At 39.1% G+C, this 16,004-nt stretch overlaps 1 protein-coding gene and 1 long non-coding RNA gene across 4 annotated transcripts in view; one reads left to right on the forward strand and one right to left on the reverse strand.

Annotated features, from left to right (window-relative positions):
• Nucleotides 1-328: 328 nt before the first annotated feature.
• Nucleotides 329-14,350, reverse strand: LOC148188545 (uncharacterized). The gene is made up of 3 exons (XR_015777688.1): nt 14,181-14,350; nt 12,582-12,695; nt 329-493 (listed from the first exon to the last, which is right to left on the reverse strand). It is a non-coding gene; the product is annotated as an uncharacterized LOC148188545 (long non-coding RNA).
• A 163-nt stretch (nt 14,351-14,513) lies between these two features.
• Nucleotides 14,514-16,004, forward strand: part of ppp2r3b (protein phosphatase 2, regulatory subunit B'', beta) — a 30,595-nt gene continuing 29,104 nt past the window's right edge. For 2 of the 3 annotated variants that reach the window (XM_088083500.1, XM_088083501.1), the window contains exons 1-2: nt 14,514-14,679; nt 15,556-15,947. In XM_088083500.1, the coding sequence (XP_087939626.1) occupies nt 15,594-15,947 (354 nt within the window). In that variant the 5' untranslated portion in view covers nt 14,514-14,679; nt 15,556-15,593. The remainder of the gene's footprint in view (nt 14,680-15,555; nt 15,948-16,004) is intronic. The other variant, XM_042494985.2, reaches the window with a different exon arrangement.

Raw genomic sequence — 16,004 nt, forward strand, 5'->3', positions numbered from 1 at the left:
GTTGCTTAATAAACTGCATAATTCCAACCACATTTGGGTGCGTTTGAAACTGTTTCAATAAGCCATAATGGATGTTTCTATTTTCTGCTAATAAATCCATACATGAACCTGCACACAGCACAAAAGCCTCAGCTTAGCTGGTTATTTTCAAGGGCAGCGCAGTGTTAAATGTGCTTTAAACACGAGGACATAAGTGTAGGTGTTGTAATATTACAGACTGGGTGTGCTGCTAGTGGCATTTAAGGACTTAAAAGTGCTTCACTTTCCATCAGAGTGTCATTTGTCTGTCAGCATTTCTGTGTGTGTGTGCACGTGCACGTACATGTGTGTGTGTGTCACCTAGGATCCTCGAATGGTTGTTTTGTCCTGCAGCTGAGGGTGTCCCATTCATCATGTTGAGAGGAAACGGAGAGGCCCTGGATATGAGCACCGCTGTATTCCTCTCATAATCAAAGGTCATACTGCGGGCCAGTGTTCAAATTGCTTTACTTCACTGCAAAGCGGACACACACACGCAGAGACACACACACATACAAATTAGTCATCATGCCAAAATTACACCATGCCAAATACGCTGTCCTGAAACAGGTTTCAATCTAAACCTGCATTAGTTTTGTCTTTAAACAGGTTGTGTATTTCCCATAACAACATCCTGCAACACCTGCACACAAAAACAGCAAACACAGCATCTTTCAGTGACCTCTGAATATATTCACCATCTTTAATTCTCCATCTTTATGACTTTTTTTTCTGAATAAATGATTAAAGTTTTCGTCCAGTGTTCACTGTAATTATTCTCTTAATGTATCTCTATTTGTAAAATTCTTTCTGGACAACATTCACAGCCCGCTTCTGTACTTTTTGCACAACCTTCTTAAGAACAGCAGAGCCAGGCTTTGCACACTAACAAAAATTGATATTCATGGACGGGGAAGAGGAGGGGGGGGACTATTTGGATGTTTATTATACTTTAAAATGAAGTGATCCGCATTTCGCTGCCTGCGAGGTAATTAATGTGGGGAAATCTTGAATTAAAGATGTAAATCCTGACACTTTGGCAGGGGGGCCGGTAAGGGACAGTGGTCTCCAAGGTCTAGATTATTCTTAGCGTATACCAATTAACACCATGTATCTTCTTTTATGTTCACTTCAATTAAGAGCCTTTACAATTTTTAAGTTCTTTTCTTCTCAGTAGTTAGAGAATGTCAGAGAGGCTGATCAAAGGCGTGAGCTGCCGTCCGCGCACCATAGGTAATGCTGCTTTGCATAAAGAAATCTGCATATTGCTAAGAAGGTTTTCATTTCATTTTGCATGAATTACAGAGATGCAGCGGCAGATCGAGATGTGGAGGTGTGTACGTGCACGTGTGTACAAACAATCCAGACAAAGCACAACTAAATCATTAAACTTCTGTAAATCTTGAAGGGTTTTGATTTGAGCATCATGGTGACAATATGAAGATAAAACAGGCCGACACCAGTTGAATGAATGATTTTTTTTGTTTTGCTTCCTGTTGTTCCAGCTGTTGGATTGTAAAAAGACAGATTGGGGTTATGCAAGGCTTCTGTTACAAGCTGCCGCTTACTATTTAAGAGTGTTAAAGAGCATGCACACCATTGTTAGCACCCAATAACCCCAGCTCCTGAAGTAATCACACGCTGATTTATGTGGGTGATTTTGTTGCAACTGTCTGACAAAGCTTTGCTTGTTTGCTAGATCACCATCTTTTGATAGGGCTGCAAATCAGACCGGGCCTAATGGCCTTCCCCTCTATACTCCGCTGCTTCACTCATTTGTTTTTCCTGCTATTTCTTCGTATTACCTGGCTGTTAGCCTCGGGAAGTTCTGTCGTCAGTTGAGGGTCAAATGAGAAATCACATGATGTGACCAGCACATGGAAACTTCTTAATTTCTTCAAATACTGCAGGATGTGTTTTATGTGCATGTGTGATTGCATTTGCAGATTTAAATGCATGTGTGTTTTTTCTATCTCTTTGTTGCCAAACTCTCAACAGTTGCAAGAAAAAACAAACAAACAACCTGCTCAAGTCGTGATAATCACTGCTACTTAATTCCATTACACTGTCAGCTACCAATAAATCAATGAGCAAATGAACTGGCCGGCTATGAGCAATCGCCGTCCAGTGTGTGTGTCTGTATTATTCTATTGATGTTCTACCAACGGTCGTCCTGGAGATATTGAATGCTCTTTAAGCGAAGTGCTGACATCATAATAAAAGGCCACCGCGAACTGGCCGGCTGTGCGGTTTGGGAGCTTCGGGCTAAAGAGACGGACGGCCTCTGAAGAAGAAGAAGAAAGGCAATCTTCAAAGTCAATACTGCAACCAAGTGCTCTATGTGGTCGCATTTACTGCACATAATGAAACTACAAATAGCCTCTCCTGCAAAACACACACGGCAAATACACTAATATGCAAGGAAAAAGGCATGGAAAAGGAGCTGGAATAATTATACGATAACTGGAATGATAAATAATGTGTTCAGTGGTTGCTTTTGACACTAATAGCACCCTTGACTTGTTTTGAGATCTGTCAGTGTAATTGAAGTCTTTCCTGATCCGCCGGAAGATTTGTGGAATTTATATTAAAATTGACATTGCATAGAGTTTATTTTTAAATCTACTCAAATGCACTTTCACCCCACTGAGTGTGCATCTGTACCTGACTTTTGTGATGACAGTATATTTAATCCATTGTTCGTGACTTCATACAAAAATGAAGGGTTGGAAAATTCAAACATCAAAACATTAAGTTGGGTGCTATGTCTGTGCAGCTGTGTGTTTTCATAACCCAAGTGTCTCAAAGCATTATTAACAAAAATCTTTTGCTCAGCCTTGCATTTCCAGGGCCAATAACAGCAGCACGGAGAAGCTGCACCGGGGCAGACACAAAGCAGCACAGACAGCCATCTAGTGTCGGAAAGCAGCAGATGCATGGATCCAGTTCAGGGGGGACAGGCGCTTCATTGTAACCTGTGTTTCTACCTTCATTTAGTTTTAAGGGCCACAAATGAGGGATTTTAGTTGCTGCAGAGGAAAAGAAAAAAACATTACAGTAAACTAACAAAGCCTGGATTAAGCACAGAGTTATTTGTTGTGTGTCATCACTACACCCACAAATTGGAGGAAAAACTCTCATGTGCTTTTATACTCCAGAACCAGGCGCAGAAGGTACGCTAATGGTCAGAACTTGTCTTTTTCAGCCTACACAGAACACAGCGCACCCCGGTTTACCGTAATAGCTAGCCTGCTGCGAGAGCTTAACCTCTCCCAGGGATACTACTGAAATAACAAGGCATCGGCTCCTGGAGGCTGCGTCCACCTCTTTTTTACGAGAAACCTTTCTTTGCCGTTACCTTGTGCCCCCTGTTTGCATCACAACCGCCAAAAAAGAAAAAAAACAAACGAGTTTTCGTTAATGTATGCAACCCAAATAAACAAAGATTATAAACAAATGTGTGCTATTGTGTGCATATTGGGAGCATGAATATGTATTTGCTGAGCGTTCAAACAAAGACACAAAGGGAGGCCCAACCTGTTGTCGGCTCAGCCCCCTTTTTTCCCTGCTGTGAAAACCCTGCTCCCTTAATAATCACACATCATTATGACAATAGATGTTAGGCAAAACACATAAGCCAAATCACACAAGGAGACAGAGGTGCATGCAGACAAGCACACATAAATACTGTACACATGTGCATATCATCACAGCTGCATAGATTCCTTCACCTCATGTGTGAAGATCAAAAAAAAAAAAAAGCTGTCTGACACATTTTTACAGTTTATCCCCTCGTTCTCCCCGTTGCTGTAAAGGTCTCGGCCCCTGCAGTCGTGCGCTGCTCTCACAGACTTATCATCTAATTGCTTTTCATTGATCCTGTCCGATCAGGTGCTTAATGTTCATCCTTTTCCGCCGCTGTCTCTCGAGCACTTCTGCCAGCCCTAATCTGAGAAGTGTGCGTCCTTTTTGGTGCTCAGACACAAAAACGGCGAGACAACAGAGGATTGTTTTCATTCTGCATGAAAAGGAAAACCTCTATGTGAGGCAGGGGCGTCGTAGTGGGGGGAAAAGTGGGACTGATTGTCATAACTAGTTTTTCATAATTAGTTCTCTTAGTTTCATAACTAGTGCCACAGCTAAATTAAAATTGGCTTAATAAATTGGTTTAAAGACTGAACTTTGTATAAAAGCATGAAAGGCGCAAAATGGTTTAGTCTACCCGTGCACTGGGATTTGCCTCTAAATGTAGCTAAAGCCATGTGAGTTACTGCTTTTGCTGCTGGAGCACCAACATACATATCTTTCTCCAAGAAAGGAAAATTTAGGTTCAGCAAAAGAAAAAAAAAAAAGAAAACTTACTTTATACAAAAAAAAAAATCCTAAAGGTGCACGAGACTTACATGGATCAGAAGAGGAAGGCTGGGGAGCCCTACAGAGACTGCTTATACATTGGGGCCCAGAATTTGGTGCTATTCCCCTCGAAAATGAAACACCTGGTTTTGTTCTCTTTTTTTTTTTTTTATTTTGTAATTAGTGCCATAACTAAATTAAAATTGGCTGAATAAATGATTTGAAAGACAACTTGCATGAAAGAGATAGTGGAAGCTTTCTCAACCCTAAAAAGTGCATAATGGTTTAGTCCATCCATACACTAGCTAAATGTAGCTACAGCAGAGTGAGTGACTGCTTTTGCTGCTGGAGCGCCAACAGACACATCTTTCCCCAAGAAAGTAAAATTAGAGTTTCAAAAAGAAGAGAGAAAAAGCAGACTGACTTGGAAAAAAAATCAAAGAAGTCAGGGGGGCCCACAGAGACTGTTTATGCACAGAGCCCATAATTCAGTGCTACGGCCCTGATAACGGGAACATTTGCTTGTGTGTTTATGTGCGCACATGTAGTGCTTGCATGAAACCGGATATCTCCTGGCCTGTAGTCTGTTCCCATGCAGACCAGATGAGGACATTCAAATATTTTTAATGCACTGTAGATGGGCTGCAACAGCAAGAGAGGCTTCACTACCTAAAGACAGGAGGACAGTTTTGTGTGCCTCGGACAAGAGGGAGTACAATAATGAGCCTGTTTATTTTGGAAGACGGACAGTGAGGCTCTTCCTGTAAGGTGAACCAGATCAAGGATTTGGGACAGAAACCTCCAAGCTCCTCCTGGAGATTATATGATGTCAGCATCACAAGTGAAGGCCAATGTGTTGGCAGGCGCTGAGCTGGACTTCTGAGGGATATTACAGTTTGTATGACTATCAATGGACAGCACATAACTCTGAATACATTTTTTTTTTTTACTCTGAATCTGGACTATAGCCATGAGCCTCCACACTGACACACACACAGAACTCATCCGTCTCCGAGGAGCTGTATCACAGCGTCGGTTTAATATGCAGGCCAGTTCTTGGTGGTATCAGATCAATGGAGAGTTTCAAATCAGACACAGCCGCTGAGACAGACAGAAGAGACCATCTTTGGCGCACATTAAGAGAACACTTTCCTTCCCCTCAAGATCACAGTTATTCCTTTTTTTTGATGGAGCCATTGAGTAAGACTCAACTGTCTTGTGATGCTCATTAAAAATATTAACGCCGAGAGTTTTCTGCTCCAAATTGTGAGATTGGGTTACTTTGAAAGTAATGGGCTAATTACAGTAACTTAAAGCTTTATTTTACAAGCCTTTATCTGGAAAGATGTAAAATGGTCTTTTACAAAAAGACAATTTGCTGTTAATAGATTCCACTGTTCCGAGAGTAACTTTTAACAATTTGGTACAAAACAGCAAGACGAGAGCTGCAACTAACAATTATTTTCATCGCAGATCCATGTGTTTATTGATTATTTTCTCAGGTAATCCAATAATTCTCGACTGTATATAAAAGGTCAGAAAATGGGACATGGGACAAAAGGACATTACGTCAAAAACTGACAAAAAACAATGTTTCAGCATTTTCAGAGATTTTAGGAAAGATGTCTCAAACGTCATTTAAAATGGTGATGGGCATTTTTCAACCATGGACCTTTCTATAAAATGTCAGAAAATTCTGAAACACTTTCACCACATTGAAAAATGTCAGTGTTTCCCATACCCGAAAATGACGTTCTTAAATGTCTTCATTGTCCACAGACCAAAGATAATCAGCTTGCTGTCATAGATGAGTAACAAAACCATAAAATATTCACATTTATAAAGCCAGAATCAGAGAATTTGACCTTTTTCCTTCAAAAAAAAAATCCTCAAACTGATTATCAAATTAGCTGGCGATTAATTTAATAGTTGACAACTAATCAATAATCGTTGCAGCTCTAAGTGAGGCACTCCAGTCCTTTTGCTCAAGTTTTTTTTCCGTACCTTCTTGATTTTTTGTGAATGTAAGGAGACAGAGCCTGACTATAGAAATAAAAGCTTTTATGATTATCAAATCAATGCTCTACCATATTAAACTGAGTCTAAACCCCACAGTGCTGCTGCAAAACACCTCATTCTAGTTTACCTTGTAGCCTCTCGATGCAGATTCCAAGCAGCTCTATGATCTATTTATCTCGCTTCATGTATACTCTAACTGTTTCATATATATACGGTTCGAGGAGATGATCATCAGTGCTGTTGCCGACTCCCTTCGAGCCTTCCTCTGCCTTTTCCCGTGCATTATTCAGTCTTTTCCTGAAGTAACAACCGCCCTCTATATGCAGGCACGCCGACCACTAACACGCCACGCTAATGTGATGTAAAAATGAATGATGAAATTCAAGGAGGCCAAATGAAAGAGAGACCGATGTGTGTTTGCGTGTGTGTGTGTGTGTGAGAGAGAGCAGATTCTGGCCCTGGTGTGAGCTTGTGTGTGTGTGTTCAAAGGTGAGGCCTTGGGTGATGGAGAATAGGATTCCCTTACCTCCTATAAGTACAGAGGAGGATAAAAGCCAGCTGTAATGACCTTGGTATAATGAAGGCCTTGCTGATTTCCATGATTTTCTTGCTTTCATGCCACGAATCTGCTATTCCATAGGAGGGGTGCGAGGGGAAAAGAGGGAGCTTTGTCTGGCCAAACATGAGCAGCCAACAACACTCGCCCCGAACACAAACAGTTGTTCCCATGTTCAAGTCATTATGTAAACGATTATTATCTTGAGGCAAATTAATACATGAAACACATTTTTCTTAATGGGCTACAGCTCTTTTTTTTTCTTTTTGAGATGACCGATTTACGTGCAATTTCCTCAATCCGTGAAGTTATTTAGAAAGTGATGTAATGCTTGTTTCTTTTTATCTTGAAAGCAAAGGCAGCGTGTTGTCTAGGGCTGCTCAGTGCAGCTAATATGGCACAACGAAATGAAAGGCTTCAAAAGAGCTTTTCCACTTGGAGCTGATGTAGTGCTGTGGCCGACCTCCAAATGTGATTAGACTGCAGTAAACACAACAATAGCAAACAATAAACAACTGGTAATTGGTGTGATCCTCTGTTCCAAAAAAAAAAAATCTTTCTTGATTTGCTATGAATTATGAGCGTTAATGTTTCCGCAGCGACATGCCCCTCTGAGGATATCAAAAAGCTCCTGTTCCGTCTTGACGGGCCTGTCTCATTAAAGGAGAGACGGAGGGCCAATGTGGGAAAGTGATGTTTGGTACAGTCATCAGAATAACTGGCATGAGCTCACCTCTAATTCATACCGTCTCTGCACCTGATATAAGATGATTATACCCAAATGAATATTGTTTATGTGTGTGCAGAAACAGAGAAAGAGACTGGAAAAGGTGACGCATCCCAGGTGAAGTGTGCCCTCTACAGGCTGATGTTATACATGCTCGTGCTGCATGTGAGGAAAACGTGCAGATTTTGCAACAGTGAAGTTTCTTGAGACACAACATACACCATGTCACATACACATAACGTATGAGTCTGTCATAAATCTGTGAACATGAAGGCAGCTGCGCAGGTTTTTCCTGCTCAAGCTCTCCAACTCCATACATGCCACCTCTTTCATTAATATGTGATGAGAGAGAAAATCTCCAAAGACCCCAATAGGCAGAGGCATTGTTTCTCTTTTAAAGTCATCTCAGATGGAAGGAGCAAACTTCAGAGCATTAGTGAAGTGTCTAATGAAAGAAGTCTCCTCCTCTGCGGCTCCATTTCGCACAGCGTATTAGGAATCTAAATGTTGACTGAAGACAGTTTGATTCTCCGCCTGTGATTTTCTTAAGGAATAAAAACAGTGTAGCGTGTTTACAGTGTAGCCATGAAAGAGCTATGAGAAGGCTCATCACTACCCGATGCCATTTTGGGAGGCGGAAAGTGAGGTTCATACCACAGTTCATTTGAAAGCCATATCAAACAGAGAAATGTTTAAGACCAAGATCAAAGCCATTTCTGGTCAAAAATATCACTAGACCAGCTACATTCTTGTAAAATTGTTACTTTATGCTAGCAGTTATTTCAACAATGTGAGGCTATTATTGGAAATCAGACAGAGAAAAATCTACACATCTATCCTGCTTCTGAACTTTGGAGTAGTGGTGTACGCCGACTTTAAGAGGTGCGGGAAGAAATTGTGAAATTATGGACCACTGTGGTGGCTCAGGTAAGTCAGGTGTGCAACAGAATAAGAGTAAGTTTGCATGTAGAGAAATGTGCACACCGCTTTAGGGTCATTTTAAATATGCTTTGGGGGCAATTTTGAAAATATTGTAAAATACTTTTTTAACTTTTTGAAGAAAATACATGAAATATCATGGGTAAGTCATCTCTTTGCCTAATATGATTCTATTTCCAGCTTTCAGAGGCTAAGCAAATATTCTGGAATTAAGCAATAAGTTATTTTTAATATATTCTATTAAACAAAATTGCTTTTGGACGCATATTTGAGTAATAATTGAGTTTTCACTTTTACCCACAGATAACAGTTTTTGTCGATAACATTTAATGGAAACATCTTTTTGAGGTCTATACAGAATTTCCAGCTAAAATAGTATCAAAATGTATGTCAATAGGCAAATAATGCTAAGCAGAGCTGCAACTAAAGTTTTTTTTTTCATTGTCAATTAACATGTAGATTATTGTAACAATTAGTACATTAGCTGTTTGGTCTTTAAAATGTCATAAGATGGTAAAAAAATAAAAACTAAAAATGTCAATCAGTTGTTTATCGGTTGTTTATCCACAAGCAAAATATATTCAATTTATTGTCATAGAGGAGTTAATTAAACAGGAAATATTCACATTTAAGAAGCTGGAATCAGAGAGTTTTTGCTTTTCTATTCAAAAAATTACTCAAACTGATTAATCAATTATCACAATAGTTGCCGATCTATCTAATGGTTGACAACCAATCAGTAATTTGTGCAGCTCTGATGTAAAGTGCAATATAAGCAAAAGTTCTCCACCAGTTAAGGCAGCAAAATAAGATAATTCAAATAAACTACTAACTGTAAAATTGTTTTCTGGCCCTAATACCACATCTCATGGAGGTTTGTGTCTCTCGCAATTTCTCTTTTTTCCATTCAAAGGAGCTACAGACATTTTTTTCTGCACAGTCTGGATAAGAGAAGGAGACGACTGTGGAAGATGAAAACATGCAGCCCTAAATGCTCACTAGTGGCTGTGAGCTGTTCAAAAGAGGTAAAGCACTGTCTCTACGCCACTATTACTTTTACACACATCCACAGGTAGCTCACATATAACAAAGTCCAATATATACAATCATAAAAACAACAGTTAATGTAATTTGCTGATGTCCTTTTCACTGCTTTTACAGTAAACTACTGAAGAAGGAAGAAGGAAATTTATCCTGTGCAGTTGGTGATGAGAACATAGCTGCAGGGTGTTGTTTTAATAGTTAACAAACAGTTAAAATGATGACTTTAAAATACATCTCAGACTTCTCGTCATACCCAGTTTTGTAAACAGTTCCTACATCTGTCTGTTTTTTTTAGTTTTAACCACAGAGTACTTTTCCCTCTCTTGATGTTGTTTTAAATGAACAAAATGTGTAAGAAATAATATAAGTTTACATAACAGATTGTTTAAGGAAAAAAGTATTTAACATCTACAGAAATTTAACTTTTTTCACACTGAAATAAATTCTGAGACTTTTTGCATACACCACCACTAACTGCAATGTCACATGAAACCAGGGCTAGGCAACATATTGATATTATATTGATAGTGTGATATTAGACTAGATATTGATTTTGGATATTATAATATGGTAAGTGTTGTCTTTTCCTGGTTTTACAGTAAAGTGATGTAATTTTCTAAACTTAAGCAGATTGTTCTAGCTGTTCTATCATTTTCCATTACCCACTTAGTCATTATATCCACATTACTGATAATTATTTATCAAAAATCTCACTGTGTAATATTTTATAAAAGCACTAACAGTCAAATTGACAATACTGCCATGATATCGACATTAGGGTATTTGGTCAAAAATGTTGTGATATTTCATTTTCTCCGGATCACCTAGCCTTACGTGCAACTGCATATTTAGTACAAAGACATAAATCCTAAAATTGAAAAACTAAAATCAAAGTTTACAATGATTTGTGTATTTTGAGTGTCCAGTGTTTGAACTTTATTCTGTATGCATTTTATATTTTTGTCAAACCGGTTAAAACTGTTCAAATAATGTTGGAATATTTGAATCAGATATGTAATTTATTTCTTTGTATGACTGTGTTTTGTCTTATGACTGGCTAGCTCACACAAACATGTAACTAAATGCCTAACAACGGCTAAGAGACCAGATCAGACAAAAGTGGCAAAGCGAGCGCAAACCGATGTCACTCTGAGATCTCTATGTTCGATTCAAACAAGAGTTTGTTCTTAGAAAAGTTCCTATTGTCTGAAAACATAAATTGCAGACTTGTAACTTCAAGGTCAGCAGCACCAGAATCCACAGGATCATTTGAAGATATAAAGGCTTGGATCAGAATCAAAGGATCTGCAACCTTTACAATGACAACCATCTGGGAATCGAGTGTCACATTTTGTTTGACTGTTAGATTGCAATGAGGGAAAAGCACTTGCCAAAGTACTATTTAAACCATCCATACATGTTTAAATCAGTTTCGTTAATGCAGCTGAACAAGTGAAAAGTAAATTCAGTGAGTTGTTAAGGAATGTTGTTTCAGTAATTGATGCACTTCAGTGGATTCAAAATCTAAAATCTGTATCTGGAAATCAGAGACAAAGAGAAAAAAGTTTTGTCTTAACTTATTCAACGTGAAACAAACTTAAACCTCAAAATAACCATGGCCCATTGCCTATTCTATTATGTGCATAGACTATAATACGGTCCAAATAACTCTCTACAGAGCACAGCTACAACACAACACTTTCAACTTTATTCACTCTCCTTATTAGAGCAGATTGCTTATCGCCTACTTCACAGAGCGCCCATATAGCATAGCTGACAGCAGTAAGGGAGAGCTGCACACATGAACTCCTCACTAACACTTTCCTACGCTAACCAGCTGTCCCCCTGTGGTTTCAGCTTCGGCCAAACCTTTGAAATGTCCTTCAAGGCGTGAAAAAACAACATGCACACTGCTTTGGGTAAAATCCTATTTGTACACTGTAATTACACTTTGAAAAGTTGCAAAGTTTAAAGTTTCAAGACCTTCACTTTTTCTCTTCTCATTTCTGATATTGATTAGGCTCTAAAACACATGTAAGGCTCGCTGTTCTAAAGAACAAAAGAGGTTTCTCATTACGTGCTGCGCCTCAGACAACTTTGAATGTTTCAGACTTGATTTGCTGGCGTTATCAAGGGAAGCAATCAGGCGAATTCAGTCAATAATTTTCAAAACCCCACAACCGCCATTAATTTGCTCTTAACAAAAAGGCTACAGGCACTTTAAAAGCGGTTATTAACGAGATAGAGGTTTCGGGTAGATAGGTGTCCCTAATGTCCTTCATGCTGAAAATACAGACAAACACATCAATAAAGTCCATGTCAGGTGATTTTTTTTGGTAAATCAGCAAACAACTGCTTGATCCCTTCATCAAAATGTAACATTTTCATTTTTTTGCATCTCAATAATAATACTTGTGCAAAACAAAATAAATGCATTGGCAACAAATAAATACATAATAATTGAAGCACACATAAAAACTTGACTTTGATTTTGTTTAGGGCTATAAATTGTCATTGCCAAAAGGGACAAATTAGTCTAGACTGAATTTGTTATTTTGCCCAAATGATAAATATAATTACCAAGCAACACTGAATTTGCAGAGACATGAAGTAATCAAGTTGTTGTTTTTGGTTTCAATGCTTGTGTGAGTGAAAATAATTCCAAGTGAAATTGTTATTGTACCATTAATTCTTGACCCTGTGATCAATCATAAAATCTGTTTCGGTGATTTTCATGTTACATGTTTGCCACTCAAGTGCAACCAAAATTAGTTTCTTCATCTTTTAAATGTGCATTCAATTAATATGTTTGTGGTTGATTTGGAATGAGATACAGAGTTCGGAAAGTACCGTCCTGCTGAAAACAATCCACTTCATTTTTTTTTGCCCCAGGTGTCAAATATGGTGCCCATTATTCAAACTGACCTCTCCCTGTGTTGCTTGCTTTCCACGCCGGGGATGCAGCGAGGGAGCCACGATGTCTCCCTGCAGTAATCAATAAGGGTGTCGAGCTCCATACACACCAGGTGCTCGGCCCAGCTGCTTCGAGGAGTAGGGGTATGAGGAGAGAAAAGAGAGTGGAATCAGGCACAGATGTATCATTGTTATTCATGCAAAGAGAGTCAGGATCAAGTTCATAAGAGGCTAAATTGAACACACAGGATTAGATTCCTGGAAAAGAGTACTGCAATGATGACCAGTTTGAATTTGGATCGTGCACCGCAGAAAACAAACAAACGTAAAATGACAAAAAGAATTTAGATGATCATTACAGATGTGATGAATGCTGACTCAACTCTGTGTACGTCTCAACTTGCAAAAATCAAGAATGCCTGCATCACATATTTCATATCAGTCTCTTGTGGACTGTGTTTATGCAAGATGGACTTGCATAGTGTTCAATATTTGAGTGCAATTTGGTGATGATTCACTGCTTCTTGAAATATGGTAGTTTTTACTTTACTGCATTTATTTTAAACTTTACACTACTTTAAAGTTCCAACTACTACTACTACTTAATGTTTTACTTAAAGGTCTAATGTGGAAGATTAAGTGGCATCTAGCGGTAAAGTTGGAACCTCTCCTGTGTGCCTAGTATGTCAGAGAACTACAGTGGCCGACGCGAAAACCCGAATGGCCCTATCTGGAGCCAGTGTTTGGTTTGTTTGTTCTTGGCTGCTGTCTAAACAAAACAGTGGACTCCGCAGAAGAGGACCATGAATGCATAAAGACAACTGGATACAGCACTGGAGGCAAGTCAGTTCAGGGCATCTACAGGTAAAAGACACAGTAGTTAACTGTTTTTAGACCTTTTCGAGATATTTTTTAACCAAATTTAAGACTGATTTTTGTTCAAATCATCTTTATCTTATTCAAACATTGCAACCAAGTATAAAACTAAGTAGTATATACATACTGTATGTGGCCCTGTATGTAAAAATAGTGGAGTTAGGTCGATCTACATTTTGCCAAGTAAGTGCAAGTTTATAGTAGAAAGACAGTAACAGATTCAGAGGTAGGTTTAAAGATTTTTAAAGAAATGAGGACTTTCCCACAGAAGAGCTTGACTCATGTTGACAAAAAGAGACAAATTAACAAACAATGTATGGGGCAATTAAATCCTCACCAATTCAAATTTAAGACCATTTCATGACTTTAAAGACACTATATTTACTGAATTTGAGACATTTTAGGATTTTTAAAGGGGCTGCAGACAACATGAGTTCATATCATCCAATATATCCCCTAAATCCTCGACCCTGGACCTTTAAAATACACATGTATCTTAAAACTGTCAGACTGTCACATATTAAATTGCAAACTTTTGAGGTAGTTAATCCTTTTCCTCGATCAGCTACAACATTAAAAGTACTAGTAGTGGCCTAGTAGCTGTGGTAAGGCCTAGTAGTAGTAGTAGTAGCAGTAGTAGTGCCCTAATTTAACACTGTCATGGGCAATTCTGCAACGAAATGTGTACTTTATTTGGGACACTTTTGAAATATTTTGCTGATATTACTCACCTACCTTTACTTAGGGGGGATTTCGGATGACGGACTTCAAATTGCGCGATTTAAACTGTAGTTTTGCTACTTTTACTCAGGTAAACGCTCTAAATACATCTCCCACCAACGAGGATTTGGGCTTACAATGGAGAAAACTGTAGCAGTGGACATGGAGATGGAGTAAAGTAATATTTTGTGCACTACAGCGAGCAAACAAGCAGAGTTTAGTTTTAACAGGTGGGCGGTTTGGTACATTTTCCTGGAGGAAAAACCGTTGGGGGGGCATGAACTCTCACCCCGCGGAAGATCTCGCGTTAACTCTCTCTGTGGTTACCAGGGGAACGAGAGCCGAGAAGTAGTGCTTGTGTGCCGTGCTGCTGCTCAGCGAAATGAACACCGGAGATACAGCGTTTCTTTTGTAAATCACAGATAAACACAAACGAGTGCACCATCTTCGCCTATAGAGGAAGTAATGTAGAGTCTCATCAACGCATTTGGTCTCACCGTCCGTGCAATCAAAGGTTGGTGCCTTAGTTAGCCGGCTAGCGTTAGCTTGCTACCGTAGCTAACAAACTGTTGTTGCCTGCTGATCTTAAAACTAGCTAACGCCAACTTTACAAACTCTGTCGACCCTGGCTCCTCTTTCCGAAATAGTCTGTCAGCTTTAAGTGACGATCGCTAAGTAAATGCTGGGTTTAGGCGGCTGTATTTCTTACAGGGATGTTAAAAAATAGCTACCGGGGTCAATATGGGTTAACGTTCACTTTTGCCTGTGGGCTACGGCATTGACGGTTCGCGCTAAAATCCAATAACGTCAGTGAGTGTTTTGGTGTGTACTCAAAACAAGAACGGGTGACACCAAGCTATTGCAAGTGCTATTTTCTGTCAGTCACTTCATTTATAACAACTCCGTCAGCTCATCGGTTTTACACTGTGGAAGTATTCATTTAGGGTGTGCTCGAAGTACAAAAACAGACAGGTGTACTGTGATCAGTGGTGTATATGTACCAAAGTAATAATACTTCCTTAGAGTACAGTACAGTACTATTTTCAACTCTCACATTTTCTCCACTACATTTCCCCTAATTTTAATTATTTACAACAAAATAGTAAAGGAAGGGAAGGGTGGATGAATGAATGAAAGGAATAACGGGATTTTGTTCTTAAAATGCTTCAAATTATATTTAAAATTTAAAATTTTCTTAAATTGTAATGTAGGCTCCATTTTTAGGATAAAATAACTTTTGATACTTAAGTATAGACATCAGATACTTTAAGACTTTTACTCAAATAATATTCATATATTCTGGTAAGAAATCTGTGCTTTTACTTAAGTATGGCTTTTTGACAGTTGATCACCACTGACTGATTTAAACAGCACTCTCTTTTCTTCACAGGTACGTTTTGTCAGAGCCAAAAAGCCATATTTTTCAAAATGCCATCGCCACCAGTCCTCCAGCCAGTCCTTAAAATGAAGGTGGACGAGCTCTTTCTGAACTGGTTGAGTGATCCTGCAACCCAGTCCCTACTCAAAGATTATCTTGACCTAATCAAAAGTGGACAGTATGTTGATTTGAGCAGTGGGGATGCCCAGGAAAAGAGGTCCCTGACCTTCAATGAGAACAACAATGTGGCATCTCAAAGAAACCTGGCAGAGAAGAAGCCGGCTCCTCTTGGCACTCCCTCCAGCCCCCCATCTGCGAGTACCCTGCCCTCTGGCAGCAGCAGTAACACCAGAGTGACTGGACCCAATGGCCGAGTACTACGGAGGTCTGTCAGCACAAAAAAGGTTAGTTCAGTTATTGACTGAAGGTGTAAATCAAAAGATTTACGACAGTTGTCGTTA

This window comes from Plectropomus leopardus, chromosome 10, assembly GCF_026936395.1.
Source record: "Plectropomus leopardus strain MGB_pleo_1.0 chromosome 10, ASM2693639v1, whole genome shotgun sequence".
Classification (NCBI taxonomy): domain Eukaryota; kingdom Metazoa; phylum Chordata; class Actinopteri; order Perciformes; family Serranidae; genus Plectropomus; species Plectropomus leopardus.